The sequence below is a fragment of the Pelecanus crispus genome, chromosome Z, assembly GCF_030463565.1.
Source record: "Pelecanus crispus isolate bPelCri1 chromosome Z, bPelCri1.pri, whole genome shotgun sequence".
Taxonomy (NCBI): Eukaryota; Metazoa; Chordata; class Aves; order Pelecaniformes; family Pelecanidae; genus Pelecanus; species Pelecanus crispus.
Window position 1 is genome coordinate 22,132,358 of NC_134676.1, and position 26,982 is coordinate 22,159,339.

A 26,982-nucleotide genomic window follows, 5' to 3' on the forward strand; every position below is an offset into this window, starting at 1 on the left:
TTCTGGTATAAAATGTACTGTTACAGAAGTAACTTATCCATGACATTTTAGTAAAACAATGCTGTCTATCTTATCATGTGAGTCATTTTACTTCTTGTTGATAGCCCTGACACATGGCTTGCAATCTGGGTGAATGCTTAACAAGGATAGTCCATGATAATTTATCACAGGTGGCTTCAATGACCTCGTAAGCTTTTTCAGTAATTAAAATTAGGTCTGATTGGTTTAACCACTTCATTAAAACATGAACACAGGCATTTCAGAACACAATTTATGTGCATATAAGATCGATTTATGAAAAAGTTTGTGCAAAATACCAAATGAGAAAAATAACCCAAAATGATCTAACAAGATCAGATATAAGAGAAGCAATAGCAGAATTTATTTAAACTTGAAAAATGAAAGCTAAAACAATAGAAGAAATAAAATCCAAACCAGTGAATTTGAGAAGCAAGAGAAACTTGGAAGGCATTCCTGGTGAAACAGGCAGAAAGTGATTAATAGCCACAAATATGCAATGAATTTCATAGTGAGATATAACAGTAAAAAGTCAGGATCAATCCAGAATTCCAGAGAATTGTTTAATGAGAAGTTCCCTAAAATAGGGATGCCTTGTTGTCAGACACTTGCTATATATATTGCAAATATGAGTCTGGGTTTGCTATTTAAAAGACAAAAAGAAAAAGTGAATAACTTTGTGTGACCCAGCTAATTGTAGCTACAGGACCATCAGTGTTGTTACGAACCAAAAGAACGTGACTGTGCCTGTAAAAACTTTTCTACTTCCAAAATGTCATTTTTGTGCAGGTGCTCTTTGGGACTGAATGTGAGAAGCTAATTGATAACCGCAGAAGTGCAAGAGAGGCTCTTCAGCGGAGTAGTGCAGTCCAGGGTTAAGGGACCATTGCTGGTGCAGTGAAGAGGGAAGTATTAGATATGAGCATATAGGACCAAAAGGACTTGCTCAGCATCAGTATTGCTTGCTTAACCATCCTTTTTTTTTTTTTTCAATTATCAAAAGCACATCACTGAGAAAGAAAAACAGCAAATGTGAGGACACATAAATATGTTTCCTGATATATATATATATATGAATACAAAATGGCAAGCAAAAAATATATTTTAAGTGACAGCAAATTGCTCATTTACTTAAAAGTATAACATACTCAAACAGATGCTGTAGTTGCTTTAGTAAATTACTTCACTACTCCCCTATTTCACAGCTATGTTTTTCAAATACAAGAGTTAGGATCAGCTGTATTGATTAGGGTCATTACTCAGAGTTCCAGTGACAGTCTGTGCAATCAACATAAATTGGTGATTAACAGGATCATTTATTTAGAAGCGTCTGGAACATGAAACCATGGGGATAGTCAAAAGATGTGCAAGTGCAGACTGTATTTTGCTTTTTATTGTTTCCATGAATATTATTTTCCTGTAAATACTTTTTCTGATCTCCTTTCAAACCCTAATTTTTGATGATTGTGTGCACGGTGCACATGTAGTAGTAGCTTTGAAGGAAGATAATTTAATGGTGGGTTTCTCAGTGGGGAGAAAATTAAAATGTAAAGCCTTTTGTCTGTGTGGTGAGTTGCTAAATCACTTCCCACAGTATGGCACAGCTTGTGGCATTATACATGACATAAAAACTCTTCATTAACATGTGTCGTTACTGTGTCCCACTGTAAAAAAATGTGTTCTATTAGTTTGTCTGCTTATAAGTAAACCTTGTTGTAAGAGAGGATTTTGTACTCCTGTGAATAAGAATTAAATATTGAAATGTATTTCATATTGTTTTATCATGACATAAAATGCAAGGTTGGAAGATCTCTCTGCCCTTAATGTCTAACACGGTATTTGTTATCTCTTCTCCACTGTCTGTGTAAACATCTGTTCAACTTTTCTAAACAAAAAGCCTGGAAAAGAAGTATATACTACACATCAGAAAAGGAAAGAAATACAGTTGACTTTGACAGGGAATTTACTCTCCTTTATCAATTTTGCACACCTTCAGCCAAAGTCCACCTTACCTAGGAGTAGGTCAGGAGCTTCCATACGAGTGCTCTGTCATTTGCCTCCATGACAAAAAAGCCTCCAGGGTGTGCAATGTCAGGGTGACTACTGTGTGTCGGGACCTTACTCTGCCTAAGGCTGTTCTTAGACTTACTGCCAGCTGTTTAAGTGCCAGCTGCAGTGTGCTGGCTGTGCAGGTACAGGAAAACACCTCAGCTGGTGGGCTTTTCTTCTAAAGAGGTGGACATCAGAGCTCAGACACAGGAGGTACTGGGGTGCAGGGATACAGAGTACAGTACTAACTTAGAGCATGGTCTTTTTTTTTTTTTACTTTTTTTTTACATGTAGTAAGTGCATAATTGGGCTCCTGCTACACTGGTATTAGAAAGTAGTTTCGAGGTGTATTTGACAGCTGGGAAGAAAGCAGGATGCAGAGATTGTGCCAAAGACGCAAAAAATTAAGGACATCTGCAACCTGATTAATACAAATTAAGTATGCCCTGCAGGCTTCTGGTCCTTCATTGTAACCCCAAGTAAAGGGACATATGTAAGAATTACAGTTTGAATATGAATGTCTTTTGCCCACAATATATTCATTTGTATGTACCATTATCCAATGGATTTGCATTTTAGTGTCAGAAAATAATCTTCTGACAACAACAGACACTTGGTACTCTTATTTGAAACAACACTGCACAGAAAAGGTACCAAAGCTAATTCATGGACTATTAAGAAAATTATTCATATATTACATTAAAAATGGAATGTAATTCAATAAAGTACTCAGCAGAGGAAGGCACTTCCATGTGCAACATAAGAACAGGTAGAAATGGTTGATTAGAAAAAAGAAAATTCTGATTGATTAATCTCTGTGATGCCTACCTCCCATCTTAGGTACCATACAGAATTATGTAGTTATCAAGGCCATGTCAGTTCTTATTGCCTTGTGTTAAATGCAGACCCAGAGTGGACATTATTGAGCAAGCATGTACTTCCTCATTACAATTATGGTAATGGATTATCACTAAGATACTTACATAATAATAAATGTCATAAATACACAGACAGTGTCAGCTCTAGCATCTCTAGCTGTTTTCTCCTTTTTTTTTTTTAACTAACGTGTTTGCAAAATGACATGTCATATTTCCTTGCAAAATGTTATAAAAATGTATGCATTAAGGATTAGCTCAGTTTTACCCTTCAAAACAGCTGGATTCATTGTGATTCTCTTTATAACCTGTCAATACTGAAATGTGGCATGTGGTTTTCTAAAATGAAGTTATGGCCTCAGAAACTAGTACTGGAGTCTTCTGTTATGGTGGCTTTTGTGTTTGTTCACTGGCAAAACTAAATTTAGTTTCCTTAAAGTAGATGCAATTCCTACCAGTACAATGAAAACCTGTGATGCTCTGGGTAATGTGCATTTTGACTAGCCTTCTGGCTGAAAATGAGCCAGAAATTTGTTAGTGTCACACCTGCCATGCAGCTTCTGCATCATCAATTTATCTTGCTCCAAAGGAAGGTTAAACGTGTAGCCTTTCATTGCATGGTGTGCACTCTTTGGCTCTGCACAAGGAAGATAAAGTTTGTCAGAAGCAGTGGTGAGTCACTGGTATTCTTCTGGTTCCTTCAATATCAGCTTATTTCACAATTATAAGGCATTTTTCAGTTCATTTGCCCTTCAATCCAGACAGAAAACATAATATTGTATAAAAAACAACTGACACATCAAATACAGTGAGTCCTGGCCAATATTCATATATCCTGGTCTGTTGCAAGAGTAAAGGGGTTGGTATATCCCATTTTTGCTATTACAACCACTTCTCCCCAGATCCTTTTCCCTTGCTGCTTTATGATAGTGATGGAAGAAATTTATTTTGTTATTTTTTTCCCCTTTTTTGCCCCCCTCCATCCATGTTCAATACTCCTGTGTTGCTTAGATGTCTTAGCCTATTCTCTGTCACATGTTAATAAGCACTTGCAGTCAGCAGGTGCTGGTACCTTCACTGAAAAAAAGCATCACAAATTCAGTATACATCATCTATTCTGAATAGAAGTGGAGATGCTAGGCCTTATGAGGAGCGGCTGAGGGAACTGGGGTTGTTTAGCCTAGAGAAGAGGAGGCTGAGGGGAGACCTTATCGCTCTCTACAACTACCTGAAAGGAGGTTGTGGTGAGCTGGGTGTTGGTCTCTTCTCCCATGTAGTTAGTGATAGGATGAGAGGAAATGGGCTCAAGCTGCGCCAGGGGAGGTTTAGATTGGATATTAGGAAAAATTTCTTCACAGAAAGGGTAGTCAAGCATTGGAAGAGGCTGCCCAGAGAGGTGGTGGAGTCACCATCCCTGGAAGTGTTCAAAAAGCGGGTAGATGTGGCACTCTGGGACATGGTTTAGTCTAGTCTACCCTTGATTGGTTTAGTGTGGACTTGGTAGTGTAGGTTAATGGTTGGACTGGGTGATCTTAAAGGTCTTTTCCAACCTAAACGATTCTATGATTCTATGATTCTGTTCTATCCACTAGTTTTAAATCCTTGATAAGAAGGATCGAGGTGCAATTTCCCCATTCCTGTCACAGGTTCATCTATCTCAGCTTTTTATTTTGATAATTATTTCCTTTATTAATTGTTTTTCTTGGTTTTCATTAATTGCTTCAATAATCATGAATGCAAGAGGTAAAAGAATTTGTGTTAGCCGTAATCATTTAGCTTTTATGGCCCTCACTTGGACCATGCCAGAATGATGAAATGAGTAGCAATAGTTTGAGTTTAAAAGTTGCAAATATCCAAATATCTGTTTCTCAAAGCTAGTTCTGTTTCTTGGGGCTGCATATGCCCCCAGCTGCTTATCAGTTCAGCTAAAATCTGGCAAATGTTAGGATCTTCTTTTTATTATTACTGATGTCATTACTAATTATTTGTAGTATATTCTTACGACACCAGTAGCCATGGCCACAAAAAGTCTGGTATTCAAGTACTGCAGAACTCTTCTGTCTTGTTTTTGTTCAGAGTGCTTCAAATTTTTAACCTTGGCACTGTCTTCAAAATCCCAACCAGAAAGTTGAAGTGGGGTTTTTTGTTGGTAGGTTTATACATTTTTGGATGGCTCGTCTCCCACTAACAGTGCATTATTTACTGGAGAGCAGATGGAAAGCCTGAGGCTACCTCTCTCCCTGCCCTTCCTGCGGCAGGGTCTGAGTGCCAAGTGCAGAGCAGCTGGTACAGAGCCAGCTTCCAAATGGCCATCAAGATTGAGCATTGCAATCATTTAACGTGCTGTAGAGACTAATCCTATGTAGGCCACATCTCTATCATATGCCCAAGATGAGTGGGAGGAGATGGGAAAATTCCAAGATACAGGGACATTCCCAAGACACATAACCTATCAGGATTGCTGAGAATAATAAGTGTTTAGGAGACATAAACGACATCATGGGGAAAGGAAAGGAGCATATGGTACACACTGAAGTATAGAAGACCCTTGGTAGTATGAGGAAGACCTCAGATTCACCCTGTGGAAAAGATGGCTTGAATGGGGAGAGTACCAGAGCTCCTCACAGACAAGGAGGGTGGGAAAGGGCTCCTGACATGATCTCATCCCCTGAAAAGATGGGAATGGCAGATCTTCTCCTTATCATCCCACTCTGTCAGGGGTTGGAAAGGGCTGTGCCATACCTTGCCACATCATAGGATGGGGACTGGGGGAAGAGGGGAAAGATACCCTCCATCTGCCTTACAGAAGGAAAATCATGTCTCCTGAAAATGCCGGAAAACAAGCCTTCCTGCTCAGAGGTAGCCAGGCATTTGGCACGCTCACTTGCAAACAAAGGGACGAAGTTCAGCTGGGGGCACTGAATGCTTTTGGACACACTTCCAAATTCATAGCTGCTTCTCTGACACTCCCCCTCACCAAGTACTAAAATAAACTAAGAAAGTTTTAGAATAACCCACACTCCACCCCAGATCCCATCACTGCAACCCCTGATAGTTTAGCTAATGGGCTTTGGAGGTACCATGCTATAGACAGAGATGGGAGAATTTTAAGGATCAATCAGTGAACTCAACAGTAACTTCAAAAAATAAAATGGTTTTGGTAATTTTTTTTTTTAATTTAGTTTTGGGTTGTGGTTTTTTTGCTTTGTTTTTTTATTTGTTTTCCTGGCAAGATGTTGCACTCCAGTTAATTGCATACTCCTTTCTGAAACCAGAACATCAGAAGTACAACATGTTCCCTGAACTTGCTGGAATAAACATTATACATGGGCCCCTCTGGAGCATTTTCATTAGGGTGCTTCTCTGCTGTCAGTGCATATGACTTTCTACATAATCCATCTCAAAAATCCATAGAAACCAGCTCCTCTGGGCATGGCAGGCATCCTTGGAGTGCTCTGGGTCCAAACAGTGGTGCGCAGATTGCGGCTATCTCTAAAAGTTCATATTTCTGATATCTTTACTATATGGGCATAGCTTTATCAAATATATTTTTTTCCTATCCTTGCTGTATGTGGGTCAAAATATACTAGAGACTATTCCAGGTTAGATTAATGTTTGTTCTGGACATATAGGAATTAGTAAAAAGTGATCCTCTGGAGATATATTGAAAGCAAACCCTAAGGTATGCCAATCAGTGGCTGCAACCTGAAACATGTCGAGTACAACAGGTGGCAGGTTTGGCTTCTGTAGCATTTTCTCCAGGGTACAATGCAGTGTTACCCAGGCGTAGCCAAGTCTGAACTCTTAGGGGAAAATATATCACGCTGGATCTGACAACTTGAGAGAGACGAGACTGCTGCGGCTCCATGCCCCAAGTCCAACCAGTAGTGAGGCTGAAGATGTATTCCCAGCAGGTATGTGCACACAACACACACATGTACAACACATATATATGCATATAGACATGGCCAGCCATGCAGATCACAGACAGACACACAAACATAAACAGCACCAACAGCCTCATCCTGCTCCCCTCCCTGGCAGAGCAGCATGGAGGTCCGCTAGTGAGAATATACATCTGTGTAGGCATATATACACCTTGGGTCCCTCCATCAGCTGGGCTCATACACACAGTCTGCCCAGCAGCTGCCCCTGGATCCCAGTGTCACCAGTTGCTGGCACCTGGACGTACAAGTCTCCAATGTTGACCTGTGGTGACAGGTTTCACAGCTGGACAGTAGGGCTGAGGCCCTCATGGTACAGCCCTGAGAGGGGCCTGGATATGGTCTCCCATATTCTGAGTCCTTAATTTGGGTTGTCACCTGCCTTTGTACCCCTGTGCTCCTCCGGGCCTGTAGACAAGGGCCTTTGACAGGCTGCAATAGGCCTGGAAGCAGCCAGGGCCAGGATATTACTTGGGCTCTCCCACCTGCCATCGCCTTTCTGTGCTCCTTTGTGGATGTGCAGATGAGCTTTTATCACATAATTTAATGGGAACAAGCTAGTTTGCACAACAGTAACATCACAGCAGTGCTCACATATTGCTCTGTGCTAGCTACCTTGGCTTCCAGCAGCTCAGCTACCTCAGCTTCCAGCATCTCAGCTACCTCAGCTTCCAGCATCTCAGCTACCTCATCCAGCTGGGGCTGCATATTTCTGAACCCCACTCCATCATACTGTGCAATACTCCTTGTAAGCTGCCCACATGAGCACACACAGATACCCCACCATTGTTGCCTGGACAATTATTTGAAGCTCTTGCATGTTCAGAGGTGCAGGGTCACGCAGCTGCACAAAGATTAGTCTCCTGCTTTTTTGAAGGTTCTGTTCTTTCATGGTCGGTTTCAGTCTTCCTGCCAGAACCAAGTTCTTTATTAAACTGATTCTTTTATAGACCTCAAGCAGAGACTTATCTGAGAGTAGATGTAGCCCTTTAAGCTTATACCTGATTTTTTCCCAAAAGATAATGTGCTGCAACATAGACCTTTTAACTCTGCTTCCTCTCTGTCATGAAGGTGCATTTCACCATGCTTGATTATAACCAGAACAGATACTGAATTTTTTTGGCAGACTTGGAGGGGGGTAGTGCATGATAGTAGTGTCTTTGGTCTTCATAATGGTGTTTTCACCATTTTAAGCATTGTAATATTCACTTTGAAACCTGTGTGCTCATGAGAGATGAGGTAACAGTGGATAGCTTTGCCTAGGCAACACTGCGTTTATTATCTCCTTCAGTAAATTACAGTGTCAGAAGTGGCAGTAATACAAAATCTCATTATACTCCATTGAACTAAAAAGCAATATTTTCAGAAGAATATTTTGTGAACTAACAAGTATTACAAGGCATTTCCTAGGAGCAGAACTAGGTAGCACGGTAATACTGAAGCAGTGTGCATATGGACATATGCCAGTGTGACTGTTTAACTTCGACTTTTCTTTAGGGTTCATTTCAAACAAAGTAGGATTTTTGTGTTCAAAACCAAAACTGTGTTTTGAACATTTTTTTTACATAGTATTTCATTCCATGAAACAAAGGAAAAAAGTCTCTGTATTATCTTTGACAGTCTTCTGTCATAATAGTCCAAAAGTCTGGAGATTTATTGATGTAACAACTTTATAGTACTTTGAACCACTAGTGGAAAATACATCACTGTTTTAAGATGAGCAAACAGCATTACTTTAGTTAGCATTCAGCAAGTGCTCTTTTCTGACAAGGAATATGGCAGAATTGCAGTACAGGGAGAACAAGTCTTGCGCTGATCGTTGAAAGTAATGGATCATTGAACTCCTACATTAATCTGCCCCTCTGGTGTCTATACATTATAAAAATTCAAGCATGTTGCAGATTGCCTGCCTACCATACAACTAGAATGTGAAAGATTTACAGGGTAAATACTATTGACATACACCAGGTCACTGAGATTGAACAAGAATCACTGTATTCAGCTTACTGCAAACATCAGCTTTGCCTTTTCATGTGTTCAGTCTTCCTGAGGCTAAACTTCTTTACAAGGACAATGGTTTGTAATCAGAAGCCTCAGTCATTTGAAAGGTCATGTATGCAAGGAACAGCAAAATCTCTTTTTTAAATGACGTGTGTGTTGGCTTTTGTGGAGAATTGTGGGAATCAAAATCTACAGAAGCCATTAGTGGAAATGTATGTCTAAAAGAAAACATAACAGTGATAAGCCTATTACATTCTTTGAATCCAAGCTCCTTCTGATGTGGGGTTGGGTGGGGATACATGTGACTGATTTTCACAGTCAGTTGTATTTTTGCATTACAGAGTCTTTTGCGAAACATAAGCCTTTGGAATTTTTATCAAGGACAAGATCTCTTCTCTTGTTCCTTAAAAAATTCTTTATAACTAGAAGATGAGACATAAGCAAACCAGATAAAAGAGTTTAAGAATAAAATAAGTTGCCTTGGTAGTAAGAAGCATTTGAATGCACAGGTTCATAGTTCATAGAATGGAAAATCACACCTGGCTGCAGTAAAATGAAGGGGGTTACATTCTTAAGCAAAGAAACTCATGTAAGGCTCTGGAGCAATCTCTTTACACTGGTGTGATGATATTTCTCCAGGTTGTATTTCTTCATTCATATATTTCTTACCTTTGCAGAATATGCAAGTAATTTTTACTGTATATTTTGCTTTTGAAACATCTTCAATTTCCTGTGACGTAAGGGGAATAAATTGACCCCTAACTCATAACTGTTCAAAGCTAAGCTCTTTTAGAGACCTTAATGGACTAACGTCCTCTGACATTTGAGCTGCTAGTATTTGCAAAGTTGCTATGGTGACAAATGTAGTTCTGGTTTAAAAAAAAAAAAAAAAAAAATCTATTTTGCTTAACCACAAATTCCAGAAGAACTCAGCATGATTCCAAAAGAACATTTCTGCCAAAATGCATGCACAATGCCCTTTTTTCTGAGCAATTGTATCCTTAGTAAAACGTAGTACAGGGAAGTCTGACCTCTGCTTTGGTCACAGTACCTTATGATCGCTTACTCAAATTACTGTAAAACAGATTTAAAATAGTACAGTGTCCATTTCTTGAAGGAAAGATCAGGGCAGACCCAAGGAAACAATCTGTAGCACAAAATGCCTGGGGCTTGCTTCAGCTTCTTTTTGGTCATTCTGATGAAGGAAAACAATCCTAAAGGCACTGTGATCTTTCCCCTTAAATTCCTCTGCCCAGCACTGCAATCCCATCACACATGGCTTAAAGGTGCTTTAACTAATACAGGGGGGTGTAGGCCTGTGGGAAATGGCATTGGACCCAGGGTTACAAAGTTAGCTGTAGCAGTTTTTGCCCGTGTCCATCCCTCTGGTCTTGCAATAAGCAAAGCCAGCTGGGGAGATTTGATGCATTTTCTGTCTTTCACTAGAAATGGTTATTGGACTACATGATAATCTTTTTGGTGCATGAAACATCTTGCAGACAGGGATCTGAATAGTTAGAGGTAACAGCTGTGTTATGAGAAGAGGTCACTAGTCAACTTAGCACCCACACAGACCAGCTTCCAAAACACTTAGGAGACAGACTTTTGAATCTATTTCACCTTTTCTTACAGAGACCCAGGGCCCTGATACACAACAGGATTCCCTTCCAGGGCACCCTCTCCTAAATGTGTAGTTAAGCAGGTTAGTTTCTATTCCAGTGCAGTTTTCCTAAGCACCCTATATTGTCCAAGGAGGAAGACATCTTCTCCTCTCTCCATTGATCATATGGGGACAGAAGAGATATTAATATCCTACCAAGCACTTGACTCAGAGCCTAAAGCCAGGCATAGTCACAAGCCCAAGGCAAAGGGTAAGTGTTTGGAGCAAGCTTGCTGCACCCTGTGTTACCTTCAAGGGCAGGTACTGCTCTCAGTTAGAAGGTGGTAGCCAGCAGGATCACTCCTGGCTGAGCCTGGAGCCAGGACATGGAGCTTTCCTTCCTACAGAGCAGGTCTGAGTATCAGCAGAATGGTGTCAGTCAGCAACTAAGAGGTGCTACGAGTGTGCTCCTAAGTTGCCCATTAGCTGCATTGCATTCAAATTGCAGAAGAGGGCTTTGCAGATAAGCTGTTCCACCACCAGCATTCAAGGTCCCATGGTGTTTCAAGGCCTCAGATACTCCAATTCAGCTGTAGTCATGGTTAGGGCTTGTATAATTTCAATGGAAGGTAAATCAGAGTTCAAACTCAGCCCCTGTCCATGGCTTACTGGACAATGTAAATGTTGCTGTTGTCCTGGTAGGTCGAAGACCTATAGAGGAACATAGTGGAGAGAAACAACAGAAGGAAGACTGAATGGCTTTGAAGTTTTGCTGGTAAATTTAGATCCTGATTTTAAAAGGTAGAAGATAAGAAATGAATAAGCTGCTGATTTTGTTTCAAAGCTGTGGTTTTAGATTATAAGGTTTGCATTAGAATGTGAAAATACAGTTTTAATTGTGTGGGAGAATGTGTCGCCACTTCATTACAAAAATATAGGAAGAATCTTGATGGCAGGAGAAAATATTGAAAGACTGTCTTGTTTTAACAGGCAAAAGTAAAACCTGTGTTGATATTATTGATGTATTAATATTATTAATGTAATAACAGTCCCTGACAGATAATCCTCCAGACTTAAACAGCATCATGTTACCCTACATGTCAAGATCAGTATTATCTTTTTTGTCTTGTTACAGTTCTGTTTGAAATTGATTTAAGGGGAATTTGCTTTGCTTTGACCTCTCTCTCTCTCTCTCTCTCAAGGTCAACCCAAATCAAAACATACTCTTGGGATAATGCCCAGGTTATTTTGGTTGGTAACAAATGTGACATGGAAGATGAACGGGTAATCTTCACTGAGAGAGGCAAACATTTAGCAGAGCAACTTGGTAAGAAAAGAAATGACAAAAGTTTTATGATTGCTTGTGAGAATGCACAAAGTTATGTCATTAATTGCTACAGTACTTGTAATGAAATGTTTGTGATACATTGACTGTAAAGGAACAGTCATACACTGCATCCCTTTTGTTTCTTCAGGCTTAGGTCTGAACTGTACTTGTTGATATCACTAATACTGTAACATCATTAGAATGGATATGTGTCCAGGGATGACCTTACGCAGAGCTGTGACATGTCTGTCATCTAAAAGTGCCTACAAGACCAGTGCTGGCTCAGAGACTGGCTTAGACTAAAGACATTATCTGATAAAACGTTCCTTATGCTGCTCCTTCAATTGGAAGTACATTATGGCCTTTGTGATAAGCAGCAAGAATAGGCATGTGTCTGTATATATACAATATGTTTAGATAGTTATAGCTACAGACAGGTACATCCTAGCCAGGGAAAAAATCTTTAAAAGAAAAAACACCAAACCTACAAAAAAAACAAGGAGATGAGAGGAGAGATTGAAGAAACAGCTTACTCGAAATGTGAACTAGGCCTTTTTGCAAGTTGAGAACATTTCGGTTGTGATTTCCAATACCAATAATCCAAAACAGAAGGATGCCTATATCTAACTCGCACTGCTAACAGTTCACCTACTGCACATTTACAGAGGTGTAAATAACATGAACCTCTGTTTCATAAAGTTTCCCTCTAAGAAGCAAATGTTGTCCACACAGAAAACTGCAGAGCTGTGAAAATCTCTGTTCCTTCTCTTTCTGCCCAGCAGTGATATCCTTTCATACCATGAAATACTTTTGAGGTGACACTGGCCAAACTGTAATGGAAAATCTCCAGAGCATCATCATAATACTACTACCCAGCTTGGTTTTTTCCTTCAAATTTGCTGATCTCTGGAGAGCATGCTCAGCAGGTGTGCAAATCAAGCACTGGCATCACTGGAGGTCAATTTCTGGGTTGTACTGGGCATGGATTTGTTATTATTTTTAAAACTGACTGTGGTAAAGGCTCAGTCTGGTGAACATGTGTGGAACTAAGATCTCCTTGTCACTGTTCCCACATAGGTGTCTAGGGGAAAGGGTGTTATGACAGTAACTGCACAGGAAACAGAGAGAGATGGTGGATTTTCACAGTATACCACCTGTGCTGGATCTAATCCCATGCTAGTGGTTCTTGACTTATGTATATTCATAGCTCGCTGACCTTATTTTTTAAAATAATTTTTCTAGTTGTACAATTGCTTGTCCTGGTAAATAATTTCATCAGAATAACTATCTATTGCATCTGTCTAAATAAGCATTACATATGTGTAAAATCACACCTCAAAAGTATGCATTAAAAATGACCATAAATTAGTCCTTGAAAGGTGACAGAAAAGATTTAACAGCCAGCTATGTCCAGAAAAATTGCCATCATTCGTGAAGAACTGAGATTCTAAAACTGTTTGCAACAAACCCAAAATGGTTGCCATTGCACCTACTTTAACAGAGGATATTTTTCTTTGCAGAAATACTTATCACATGATATATATTTCTATAATATGTTCTTCTCTCTATAAGCATTTCTAATATATATTCATTTTAATAGGAGCTAGGAAAGTATATTCAATGGAGGAAAAGATCCAAAAAATGTAACTGTATATTTTACCCCAAATTTATACCAGGCACTAAAATGTCTGGCAATAAATATTAATTTGCAATGTAGAGTTTGAAGATTTTTTTTCTTTTTAAATCACATAACTAATCTGACTTTCTATTCCTTGAACTATTTTCCTTTAGAAAGATTAATGCAGTAAGTTGACAAGGAATCCCCAAGGTCATGAATTTAGCAAGATGAGAAAGAACTTTGCATGTTGTACAGTCAAGAATCCTCAGCTGTAATAACCAATGCTTGCAAAATAAAGAGTAATGAGATAGATATCAAAACTCATGTTTCAGGCTTTAAAGCAAACTTTAACTCCCGGGATTTAGAATTCAATCTCGATGGAAGCAGATTATCCTCTGTTCCCATCTTTATTTACTCTGGGGTTTTCCTTTCTCAGATATACATCCTGTGGCTATGTCAGGGGCAGATTATTGTATTGGATAAATTGTGGCTCTGATCCAGCATGCCATTTACTGTACTCAGACTGCACACACAAATGTTTATATGTTTACTGTACAGCTGCAATCATTTCTTAAATCTGCTCAGAGACTGTGGGAGGCAGTGTCAGGAAAAGCAGAAGAACAAGTTTCCCTGAATTGTAGTAAATGCTCTGTCCATGTTGGCCACTTTGAAGGGCACATGTTCTGTCAAACGCTTGGGACTGTCTTTTGTTTCTCTGCCAGTGAGTTGATAACATCTCTTGCAGGAAGTTTTTAAAATAAGGGTATAGATTTTTGTGTCCAGCAAGACATTTTAAGACTGTGGGCCCTTTGAATGCCATGGTCTGCAACATTGATTGCAGCCACAATTACAGGCAAGCACAACACGAGTGCTGTACAAAAAACACGTTGTGAAACACTGTTCTCAAGTGTGTTTTTATTTTCAGCCCTGGTTTATTTGAAGTTACTGAGAAAATGAATACATGTACATTTTGGGCCGGGTTTTCAAAAGATCAAAAAAAGCACTGGGTATTTAATCCTCCAGGAAACACAGTGTCCTGTTGAGAAGAGCGTTATTGGAAAATTGTGCCTCTTTTGCGGCTGCTGACCTCTTTGAACAGTGTGGCCTTCAATTTTATTAACAAGGTGTAATCAATCATTTCTTTAAATCTCAGTGCTGGCTTATTTCTCAAGTGTAACCCAAACAAGTGGTTTAGGTCAACCAGCAATAGGCCTCATTACCTGCAAAGGTCTGGCTAAACTAGTCAAGTATCCTGTGGTAGCTCCGAGTACCTCTCCATAACACCATAACACTAATGGAAGTTCACAAAAGAGAGAAGAAATGGTTAAGAAAACCAGATCTGACCTTGAAGGGAAATTAACAGAATGTTTATGAAGATAGAACTTGTCTTGTTTCTATTTTAGATTTTTTTTAAGTTTGTCGTTAATGACATAGGGCATGACACTGGGGATAGCACCACCGATCATAGCTGCAAGCAGCGTACTAACTTATCTAAAGTAACAGTCAGAGGTAGGTGTCTTGAGAAAGGTGTAAAAGGGCAAACATAAAGTGATACTTTCCCAGACTGTAGCAAATTATATTTGCGGGTCTCATGAACCAAAGGCATTATCTTCATATTCAGTAGCCGTTTCATGATTTTTTTCCCATGACTTGTCCAATGATGTCTTTGAAACCATATAAAATCTTACCACCCACAACATCCTTTAAATATGCACAGTTTATCTGCGTTATCTGCTTCTGCTTTGAATCGGCCACTTGCTAGTTTTATTTGATGTTTCTTCACTGTTATATCTTGAGAAACAGTGAACAATTGTTTGCCATTACCTGCTCTGTAATGCTGTTGGTTTCAGAGACGTCTATCATATTTCTTCTTTTTCTCCAGCCCGAAATTCCCAGATTATTTCATCATTCCAGACACAAAGACCATCTCACACCTTAGCCATTCACTGTCGCCCTATTCAGTAGTTTTTATAAGTAGTACAGCCTTTTTTTCAGAAATTAGAATCATAGAATCATAGAATCATTTTGGTTGGAAAAGACCTTTAAGATCATCCAGTCCAATGATTAACCTAATACTACCAAGTCCACCCCTAAACCAATTAAGGGTAGAGTAGTAATTTCATGTTTCATGGCTTGGTGGCTGGATTATTTTTAATGAAAGTAAAAACTAGGAATCATTAAGGTTGGAAAGGATCTGTAAGATCATCAGTCCAACCATCAACCCAACACCGCCATGCCCACTAAACCATGTCCCAAAGTGCCATGTTGTTTGAACACTTCCAGGGATGGTGACTCCACCACCTCTTTGGGCAGCCTCTTCCAATGCTTGACCACTCTTTCTGTAAAGAAATTTTTCCTAATATCCAATCTAAACCTCCCCTGGCGCAGCTTAGGCCCATTTCCTCTCATCCTATCGCTAACTACTTGGGAGAAGAGACCAACACCCACCTCACTACAACCTCCTTTCAGGTAGTTGTAGAGAGCAAGAAGGTCTCCCTCAAGCCTTCTCTGCTCCAGACTAAACAACCCCAGTTCCCTCAGCTGCTCCTCATAAGACCTGTGCTCCAGACCCTTCACCAGCTTTGTTGCCCTTCTCTGAACACGCTCCAGCACCTCAATGTCTTTCTTGTAGTGAGGGGCCCAAAACTGGACACACTATTCCAGGTGCGGCCTCACCAGTGCTGAGTACTGGGAGACAATCACCTCCCTGCTCCTGCTGGCCACACTATTCCTGATACAAGCCAGGATGCTGTTGGCCTTCTTGGCCACCTGGGCGCACTGCTGGCTCATGTTCAGTTGGCTGTCGACCAACACCCCCAGGTCCTTTTCTGTCAGGCAGCTTTCCAGCCACTCTTCCCCAAGCCTGTAGCGTTGCATGGGGTTGTTGTGACTGAAGCATAGGACCCGGCACTTGACCTTGTTAAACCTCATACCGTTGGCCTTGGCCCATCGGTCCAGCCTGTCCAGGTGCCTCTGCCATCCTACCCTCAGCAGATTTACACCCCCACCCAGCTTGGTGTCATCTGCAAACTTACTGAGAGCGCTCTCAATCCCTACATCCAGATCATTGATAAAGATATTGAACAAGGCTGGCCCCAAAACAGAGCCCTGGGGAACACCACTCATGACCAGCCACCAACTGGACTTAACTCCATTCACCGCTACTCTCTGGGCTTGGCCACCCAACCAGTTTTTTACCCAGCGAAGACTATGCCCATCCAAGCCATGAGCTGCCATCTTCCTTAGGAGAATATTAGGGGAGATGGTGTCAAAGGCTTTGCTAAAGTCCAGGTAGATGACATCAACAGCCTTTCCTTCACCCACCAGGCAGGTCACCAGGTCATAGAAGGAGATCAGTTTGGTCAAGCAGGAACCAACTTTCATGAACCCATGCTGGCTGGGCCCAATCCCCTCATTGACCTGCACATGTCTGTTGAGCATGCTCAAGATGAACCACTCCATAATATTCTCCAGCACCAAGGTCAGGCTAACAAGCCTGTAGTTCCCTGAATCCTCTTTCTGGCCCGTCTTGTAGATGTGCATCACATTGGCAAGCCTCCAGACATCAGGGACCTCCCGTGTTAACCGGGACTGCTGATAGATGATGGAAAGTGGCTTGGCAAGCTCCTCTGCCAGCTCCCTCAGTACTCTTGGATGGATCTCATCTGGGCCCATAGACTTGTGAGCATCCAGGTGGCACAGCAGGTCATTAACTGCTTCCTCCTGGATTATGAGGACTCCATTCTGCTCCATGTCCCTGTCTTCCAGCTCAGGGCACTGAAAACCCTGGGGATGACTGGTCTGGCTATTAAAGACAGAGGCAAAGAAGGCATTAAGTACCTCAGCCTTCTCATCCTTAGTGACATTGTTCCCCCCCACATCCAACAAAGGATGGAGATCCTCCTTGGCTCTCTTCTTGTTGTTAATGTATTTCTAAAAACATTTTTTATTATCTCTCAGTGGCCAGATTGAGTCCTAGCTGGGCTTTTGCCTTCCTAATTTCCTCTCTGCATGACCTAACAAGATCGCTGTACTCTTCTTGAGTTGCCTGCCCCTTCTTCCAAAGGTGGTAAACTCTCCTTTTTCCCCTGAGTCCCAGAAAAGCTCCCTGTTCAGCCAGGCTGGTCGTCTTCCCTTACAGTTCGTCTTACGGCACATGGGGACAGCCCACTCCTGCATCCTTAAGACTTCCTTCTTGAATAATGCCCAGCCTTTCTGGACCCCTTTGCCCTTCAGGACTGCCTCCCAAGGGCCTTTCCCAACGAGTGTCCTGAACAGGCCAAAGTCTGCCCTCTGGAAGTCCATGGTAATGGTCTTGCTGCCGCTCCTCCTTACATCACCAAGAATCAAAAACTCTATCATATCATGGTTGCTGAGCCCAAGACGGCCACCGATCATGACATCTCCCATGAGTCCTTCTCTGTTTGTAAACAGCAGGTCAAGCGAGGCACCTCCCCTTGTAGGCTCACTTACCAGCTGCATCAGGAAGTTGTCTTCTACACGCTCCAGGAATCCCTGAGACTATTTCCTCCATGGTGGTTTAACATAATAGCATCATTAAAAGAGTAATGTTAGAATGAGGTGAAAACAGACAGGATCAAATAAATTCAGTTCAGTCATGTAACTCTACCTTACGGAGATATCATACCAAGAAAATATGGAAACATGACAAACCAGCCACCAGAGAGGACTAATTAACTTAATGTCAATATTGACATGGGAATCACAGCAAACAGACTTAAACACTACAAAAAAAGGGTGTGGAGCATAATGCTTATACTATTTTGCCTCTTCATGAATGTTCACTATGAGCACTACGTGTGTTGGCTATTGAGCGAAACCCCAATGTAGTCAGCACTTACATGCTTTAAAGCATTTTAATAAAAAAGCCATGGAACTTCTTGCAAGCAAAATGCATGCACACTTGCCAGATGCATTACTAACACAGCTTTTCTAACATACTCATCTCATGCACCTCAGCTGAGTTCAAAGCTTCATACATTCACAAATGTTTGGTGTCACTTGTCAGAACAGAAATAAAAAGATTGACTCACAGATGGCATGAATTTCTTTGTTCCTTTTATTCGTGGTCTCTATGATATATTGTGATCTACATTCTGGCAACGGATTAGAAGGCAGAGGTGTGCACAGAGCTTTGAATAGACTGAGTAACTGCACACGCAAATGGGCAGCTGCATATGTAGTTTGACATACAATTTCTCCATTTATTTATGACATTTTGCTGTGCACGCAAATTAGGTACCTAATTTTATGTGTTCTTTGGTTGCTCATGTGCTTCTGTACAACTCCTGTTTGCTATGTGTGTGCTACAAATTATTTCAACACTCACTAGTTTTTAATTGCAAGTATTGCCATTACAGAGTATATTATGTCTTTAATACCAGGGCCCCTAAAGTTGCTGCAAAAGTACAATCCTGCCATAGGTCCAAACCATGCCTATTGTGCTCACGCTGCACCAGGTACTGCAAGATCTGCCCCAAATATCTGGCCACTTTTTCTGTAAGGTCCTGTTTGTCCTATCCCACCTTTTTGGCTCAGGTTGGTTAAGGCTCTGGGAAAGCGAGCCGTTGTATCATAGAAATGATGGCTGGAAGGGACCTCTGGTGATCATCTAGAGTGATGCCCCCACTAAAATCTACCTCTGGCTCTATGTTCTGTCCAGCAGTTTTCAGTACATCAGATTTTCTGTGCCTCCACATTTCTTACACTCTGCCACCCAGGGTCACCGTGGCTGGGGGCATCCAGCATGTCTGAGCATGCCTTAGGGCGCACCCACCTGCTTTCTAAATGTATCCTGGCACACTGTCTCTCCAGAGGCCACCAATCGATGTCAGAAAACAAAACAAAACAGGCCCTTTCTGGGTGAGCTCTCACACTCCCTTCTGCAAGAGTTGGCTTCTGTCAGACCTCATGCTGCCTTCAGGGCACCTACAAAGGGCTCTGAATGCTACATGCCCCAGCGTCAGCAGCGCCTGGGACTTCAGTGCACCTCCACAGCTTGTCACTCAGAGAGGTAGCAATTTCACCCCTCAGATTTTAACACATACCTTATTTTGCATATTTTGGGGTGCTTTTCACCCTCTCCATCCTTTCTCTTCTCATCTCTTTTGGGCCATTCCTTCCTTAAAGTTTTTATTTTCAGCTTTTTCTTTCTTTCCTTCTCTTGATTCTCGGTGCTTTGAAAACAAATTCCACCAAAAACAAAAAGAAAATTTCTCACTTCAGACCAAAATCAGCCTGCCTTGCCTATTTTGTTTTCATTTTGTTCTTGGCACAGACATGTATGTAAATAATGGTCATGCGCAGGAGATGCCAGAGACCTGATTAAGGAGTGATTAGATTTCTTCAAATTAAACCCATTTAGCATCCCAGCAAGCCTGAAAGTGGAATGTTTGTCAGTGTAGTGTGCTTATACAGGGTGCAGTGCAGCATTTAGCACTTCTGTGTGATCTGATCAAGCCTGCAAGACCAGGCCTATTGCTGAGATGGGGCAGGAACATGACTGGTTTCTGAATCCCACCAGGGCTAGGGCATAAGACAGCAGCTCCCCAGCATCAGGACTGGAATGAACCTTCACTTGCCCTGGGGTATGAGCCCTGGGGGATAATGTGTACATTAGGCATCTGTGGGTACACAGGGATTATTAGGCATCTGTGAGTTTAGGCAGGAACTGAAGAGGCATTTTTAGGGCTGTAACTTTGGCATCTAAATTGGGAATCATGGGACTTGGCACTTCAGCACACAGCTTGCTAGAACAGCAAGTTCTGTTTTGCCTCCGTGGCTGGCTGGAGGCCGTGGTGCAGAAGGCAGGGTCACCAGCAGCTTTGAGAGCACGGACATACAGCTGCATCTAACTCTGCATTAAAAATTAAAATAATTGGGTTGTGCAGGAACATGTCTGTTCATAGTTCCACCCTTCACTGGTTTTTAGCTCTTTTTAAAGGGAAGATGTTAGTGCCAGAGGAAGGAGACAGACTGACAGCACTGACAAACAACAGTCTGTTTAGTTACAACACACACACAGGGTACTGGCAGAGCAACTAAAGGCTCCTGCCCTCAGAATGATTTTTTACAGGAGGGAAATGCCAACCTGCCATTGCTTTCACACACTTGGAGCTGCGTTAGAGCAAAGTTACTTAATGACAACGCGAAGGAAGGGATTGTGTTTGCTCAACAAATGTCTCACGTAAACCAATAAAAAAAAATTTCTTTGCCAGGAATCTAATTTATTGCCCAAATGCATGCATTTAAAAGGTATCTGGAAGCCACAATCAAAATCAGTACAACTGGAATTTATATAGAAACTTTCTGTTCTGAAAGACTAGAAAGGAAGGTGTTTGCTAGAGCATTACCAGTAACTGCCCCTCATGTCTGTCTGTTCTGTCACAGCTGAGGGTCCCCCTTTAGCTTTTTTTAAAATTCAGCCACCCTAAAGGTTGGATAAATATCTTAGCATTTCTGTTAATAGTCTTTATATTAGCTCTATCCAGAATGGTGCTAAAGCACTCCTCTTTGCTGAGGTAATATTAGCAAAGTCCTGTTTCAGGGTTTAATGTTGTTTTAATACTTTCCTTAACATAGTCCAACCCTGGGGCTTGTTTGGACAACAGAGGTCCCATCCAACTGGTCTACAAAGCAGAGTGCAGTGTAACCAGATCTGCTACCATATTTGCAGGTGTAGGAGATACTTTGAAGAACAGCAATGGTCACCAGCTACTTTCAGCCCAGTTTCCTAAGAGAGATGACCTTTGCAATCATGCCACATGTGTCTGTCACTTTTTGAGAAAGGGGTAGAGGTCTCAAAGATATTAACAGTTCTGAGGAAGGAAGCGGACATCTGAGCAGAGGAGAAAGGTCTTGCTGTTGCTTTGACTGACAGCCTGCAATGTGAATGCAAACCTTATTAGATACTATTCACAGCAGGCAAGAAGATAAGTGCCTGCCAATGCCCCCTCAGAACTGCCCACAGGATGCAAATCCAAGAAAATAAGGCATCATTAGCTCCTGTCTTTTATATACTATGAGATTGTTAAATGATTCATTCCCATGGTTTCCTAGATTTTGCCTTTTGTACACCGCTGTGTTACAAAGGGAGCAGCTTCCTGGAACCACTTCTTGGTCTGACATTGCAGTCTCCTACTACTCCTCAAAATACTGGATGGAACAGGGCACTGGCAAGAACAGCACTAAGGATCACAGCTCAAGCTTGTCTTTGAAGAAAGATAGTAATTGCAGGATCACACCCTTGAAGACATCTGTTAAACTTAACATCAGGGATGGTAAATAACATTTTTAGTTGTGGACTAACACTGAAACCAGAAGGTCTTCCTGATCAGTGGTGAGACATTAACATAGCTTTTGTCTATATTGTCTGTGGAATTGTGCTTAAAATTTGCTAGCTAGTGTGTCCTCTTGATCTCACATTTTCTCAGGAAGATGAGAGCGTGCAGAATGTTCCTCCCTTTGCATATGGCTCTCCCTTCTGGTTTTTTTAATTCCTCATTTTTCGAAAGCAGGCATAAACAAGTGCTAATGAACATTAATGAAGGACCCTCTGCAGAATCAGGACAAGTGTGAGGCAGAGAGGGAACAAAGTCAGTAATTCAGGCTAATGTGTTTCAGGGTGGTTATCTAAACTGCTCTGTGTGCTTTAAAGCTCACCAGGTGAACAACAGCACCATGCCAGTGTCCTGGGTGGCCCCTGGTGCTGTACTGCTCTGTGGGGCTGCTGAGAACTTGCCGGCTTTCTTTGAGTCAATGCTATTGGGAAGGAGGTCGATAAGGGAAAGAGACACAGTGTAAGAACAGCAAAGGGAAAACTGAATTAAACACAGAAGAGGCATTGAATTTAGAACATTCTGATGCATGTTCCACATATTGTTCATACATTCAGGCAGCACTTTGATATTTTGGATTTTCCCAGTTTCAGCTCTGTTCTGCCTTACCTACACACTTACCTCTTGAGCTTTGTCATATTTTTGCAGTAATTTGCTCTGCCCAGTCTCATCCACATCAGCAGTACAGATCATCACAGGCGGTGGGAACATGGTGTTCTTTGAGCTCTGCTGCGCGGAGCATCACCAGTTGCCTCACTTCAGGCTTATACTCACATGGAAAATCTTTTCTCTCCATTAATAACGAGCAGTGGAAAAAAAAATGAATAAAGTATTAAAAGACATAGATCTGAGGCCCTCATACACAGGCATTTTAAAGCTCAGGCTGTCTACGCAGTATTAGTAAAGTAATTGCAAGATGAGACAGAAGGAGAGGAGGTGTCATGGGAAAAAGGTCTGCAAAATATTCCATAACAAAATAGGAAACAACTAGAATTCAAGTATTTATTCCAGGCACAGCCTGCTAGGAAAAATGTTCCATAGCTCTTTGAAACTGTTCCACAGGCAGAGTTCCTGTTAAACAAAAACAAAAAGAAACACCACTCTAATTTATTGGGATCTTTTGCATAAGGTAACACTCACGTGGGGAATTGAATCTCCTGCCAAGGACAGTCAGTTGCTGTCTGGATGGCAACAGGAGCCTCTGTTGCAAGGGTCTTTGCAATGGTGTCTTCAGCTGCATCAAATGAGACTCTCTGAACTCTTGTTCTCCTGAATTCTTGTAATCCAGCTGGTCCTATGTGCCCACTATATACCATGATCCTTTGGCAGCAATTGCTTTAAACTGTGCACAAAGTATCTCTTACCAGACTTAACTGGCTTCAAAAGACTGTTCTGTGTGACCATTTCTGCATCTGCAAGAGCAGTTTCCACAGACCATCTACAAGTGTCTTACCTGTGTGCAGCTGAATCCATTCTACAGCAGGAACTGCCTAGAGGGAGCCCACCAGCATGCTGCGTTTTTCACTTAGGATGTTTATCAGCACATTTAAGCATATGAATAGTTCCTATCACATGGACTATGCACAGCAGGGGCTGCTTGGGGGAATCTCCATGACTGTCCAAAATTCCCACCTGTACAGTCCCTGTAAAGAATAAAACAAATACTTTGTTGTGGAGGCAGCTGGGAGTTCAGTCACTTTCTCACAGGTCAGTGCATTGTCTCATCTACGCAGGGTCTAGCTGGGGAGGTCCTGGATCATCCAGGCAATTAATGACTAAGTTGATGGGATGTGTATACAGGCATAACCTGATACCCAGCTACACCACTACTGTGACTGCAATTTCCTTCTTATATCAAAATCGTAACTGAAATTCCATAATTTCACCACAGCTGTAGTGTCTATTTTTATTTGATTTGATTAAATATGTTTGTGCTTGAACACTCAGTAAGCCTCTGTTTTTCTTGGAGAATGGATACCTCTAAGTTTTCATGGTGTTCTTACGCAGAACATCTTCACCATGGCAGTGGGCCTGTTTTCTTGATCCTGTCCATGTTACAGTATTTCCTGACATGGGTCTCCTCTCTTTGTGACTCTTTTCCTTTCACTTTCTGTTTTTCTCTGTCCAGATCTCTTACCTACCTGTCATATCTTCCATTTCATGATTATCTCATGTGCCAGTAATTCTGGCTTCTTAGCTGTAAAAACTGCTGCCCTCATAAATATCCGTAAGATTCATTCTTCTTCCTGTCACCTTCTCCAGGGCTTTGGTGTGCCATTGCTCAGGGATCCTCTCATTGTCCCTCAACCCTTCTGTCTTCTGGTCCAGCTTGTTCCTCTTTGGAATGGCTGCTTTCCTCTTGCTTCCTGTGGAGCAGACACTAACAGTTGTGGAAGTATGTGACTGTGTTGCTGTGCTAGAGTTGCAGCCAGGTTTAAACACAGAGCACTGAAAATGTGGAGGATCTTCCTTCCCCCAGAGAGTCCCCAAGCAATCTGAACAGTCTTCCCCTGCATGGAGCTCTGCAGGAGGACTGAAGTCACCAGCAAGTGAGGCTACACTGGCTTTCTCTATCTTTCTTCTAGTTTAGAACAAAGGAGATGTGTAAGCCAAGCTAAACTAAAACAATGCCATATACATTCAAACCTCCTCCCAATATATGATTTCTGTAAATGGTCTTTTATTATGCACAGTTTCCTGCTTTCCAGAAAAATGTGGAAAGGAAAAGTTTTCACAGCAACGTATACTCATACCTGTGAGGTTATCCTTACACTTCCTGCTGATATTAATAGAAGTTGTATGACCAAATCCCTGTACAGTATTTATATATCTTATTATCTGAGCTACCTATGAATACTAACTTTGGCCTGTGTTTAGCTCCTATGCATTTAAACAATTTAGCACTTTGTGACATTTCAGCAAAAGGCACCTTATGTAAATTAAAAATATGAAGAAAATTCAGAACAGAGTGTTAAGTTTTTGCATTGGTTATTACTGCATGCTGGGATATCATGCTAAGCTAAGTATAATTATCTGCTGTAATTCTAGGCTAGTACTTAAACATGCAAAAGCTACACGGTAAGCAGTTATAGGACTGAATGTGCACATTACGTCCTGTTTAGATGGCATATTGAATACATAGTACTAATGTGATCAAAGTAGTTGCATTTAAATTTGAAGCAGCCTTTCAAAATAGATTAGTCCATTCACTAGAAAACACACACAACATTCAAAAAATACACAAAAAGCTGTTTTCTGCCCTTCTGCTAAGAGTTTCAAGTGATTGACGTTTTCTCACTGGGATTTTTCTCATAATTAAACATGGTGGTAGTTGCACATTTTTATTCAGATTTAATCAGAAAGAATGAAAATAGTTGTGTAAAGGCTAAGACACTTCTGTAAAATTACCAGTGGATTAGATGTTTTGTAAACTGTTTTAATATTAAGCCCTTAGGTAGTAGAAAGACAGAAGTAGGAGAAAGTTTTAAATACCAGGAAACCCTCAGGTGAGCAATGTGGTAACTGCGGGTTAACTGTGGGGAAAAGTGAAGCATGGGGGGAAAGGCTGAGAAACCAAACAAATTTAAAAAGACAAATATTTTGCAAAGGAAGCAAGAACATGGCAAGACCCAGTGCTGGCAGGAACCTGCTGCATTGCAGGCTGACCAGCAAGTTGCAAACCTGGCCCAGATGAAGGAGGCAGACATGGGAGATGAGACATGGGACAAACGAGGGCAGAGAAGAGAGCTTAGGAAAGCTGGCTCTGCTCCATAAAGTCTTCCAGTGTCCCTTCTGGGTTAAGGATAGCTCTGATTTTTGCCTTTGGGGTAGTCACTGGGAATGGATAGATAAAAACTTGTGCTGTATTAATTAATTAAGGAAGTTTCCTTTCTTCTGTGCATTTGTGCATTTTTTTATTAGCTTGGTTTGTGGGGTTGGGAGTCCCTTTGGTATCATGGATTCACCTCTAACTTAAGTAGATATCAAATTGCAGAAATCTTTCCTTGTCTTGCTTGTTTTCTTATCTGTTTATTTCCAAACACTGTTATGTGGTTTAGCACCAAGTTAATGACATGATGGAAGTGGCTGTTTCCAGCGGAATAATGCTCAGAGGAACATAATAATTAGAGATGGAGCAGCAGATTATTCCTTCCCAATGGCTGGATATACAAGGCATTTCTGAAACAATAATAATCTCAAACTGGTGTCAATTTTTAGGTTAAACGGTTTTAAAGTAGGATTTGTCTAAGGGTATTTGGGCCAGTCCTGATTTTATCTGGCTTGGTGTAAAGCAGATAGCACCAGTGTACTTGCTCTGATTGTGTTACAATTTTAACTGCTCTTCCAATATCACTCTTTTATATGTGTCCTCTCGCATGTTTGCTTTCTGAGTGTCTCTCCACTCTTCCTTGCCAAAGAGAAGTTTGTACATTTATTGAAGATACTGCAATATGCATTGAACATAAAAGTGTTGTTTATTTTCTTAGGATTTGAATTTTTTGAAACAAGTGCCAAGGACAACATTAATGTCAAGCAGACGTTTGAGCGACTCGTGGATATCATCTGTGATAAAATGTCAGAAAGTCTGGAGATGGATCCCACCATTGCTGCCAGCAAGCAGAACACACGGCTAAAGGACACCCCTCCTCCACAGCAGCCCAACTGTGGCTGTTAATGCAGCTATCAGCAAAGGCAGCTCCAGTCTGTTCTGTTGCCAACAGAATATTTATGAATGGTCTATATGCCTTTATTTATACCTTCTTATTAATTTATTTGGGAGAAAAGTCTTTTATTTTACATCAGCAGCTGGTCAAGTATGCGTATGGAGGTGGAGATGGAGAGGTTATTAGTCTGAAAGGATGATCCATTTTTTAGCATCTGGCTTTTGCATGCAGGATGACTATTAGTTTCTCTTTTCTTTTTACTGTTTTACATTACACTTACTTCAGCTGGTGCCATCTCCTCAGACCACATTTGCCTAGAATTGACTCTTGTTTCATCAGTTTCAAATTATATCGTTGAATCCTTAGGGTAGTGGCCAAGGTGTTTTAAAATAAGAACCCTGATGCCACTTATATTTTCTCCTGACTGAAAATCAGTTTAGAAACAATTCTTCTAGTGAGCCAGTCCCTCACTCTGTCCAGATCATTTGTATAAGGGACACTTCCTGGAGCATATTGCCTCAGCAAATCT

General features: G+C 41.2%; 1 protein-coding gene across 2 annotated transcripts in view; it reads left to right on the forward strand.

Annotated features, from left to right (window-relative positions):
* Positions 1 to 26,464, forward strand: part of RAB3C (RAB3C, member RAS oncogene family) — a 145,372-nt gene extending 118,908 nt beyond the window's left edge. For both annotated transcript variants that reach the window (XM_075726635.1, XM_075726636.1), the window contains exons 4-5: positions 11,690 to 11,814; positions 26,277 to 26,464. In XM_075726635.1, the coding sequence (XP_075582750.1) occupies positions 11,690 to 11,814; positions 26,277 to 26,464 (313 nt within the window). The remainder of the gene's footprint in view (positions 1 to 11,689; positions 11,815 to 26,276) is intronic.
* The last annotated feature ends 518 nt before the right edge of the window (positions 26,465 to 26,982 follow it).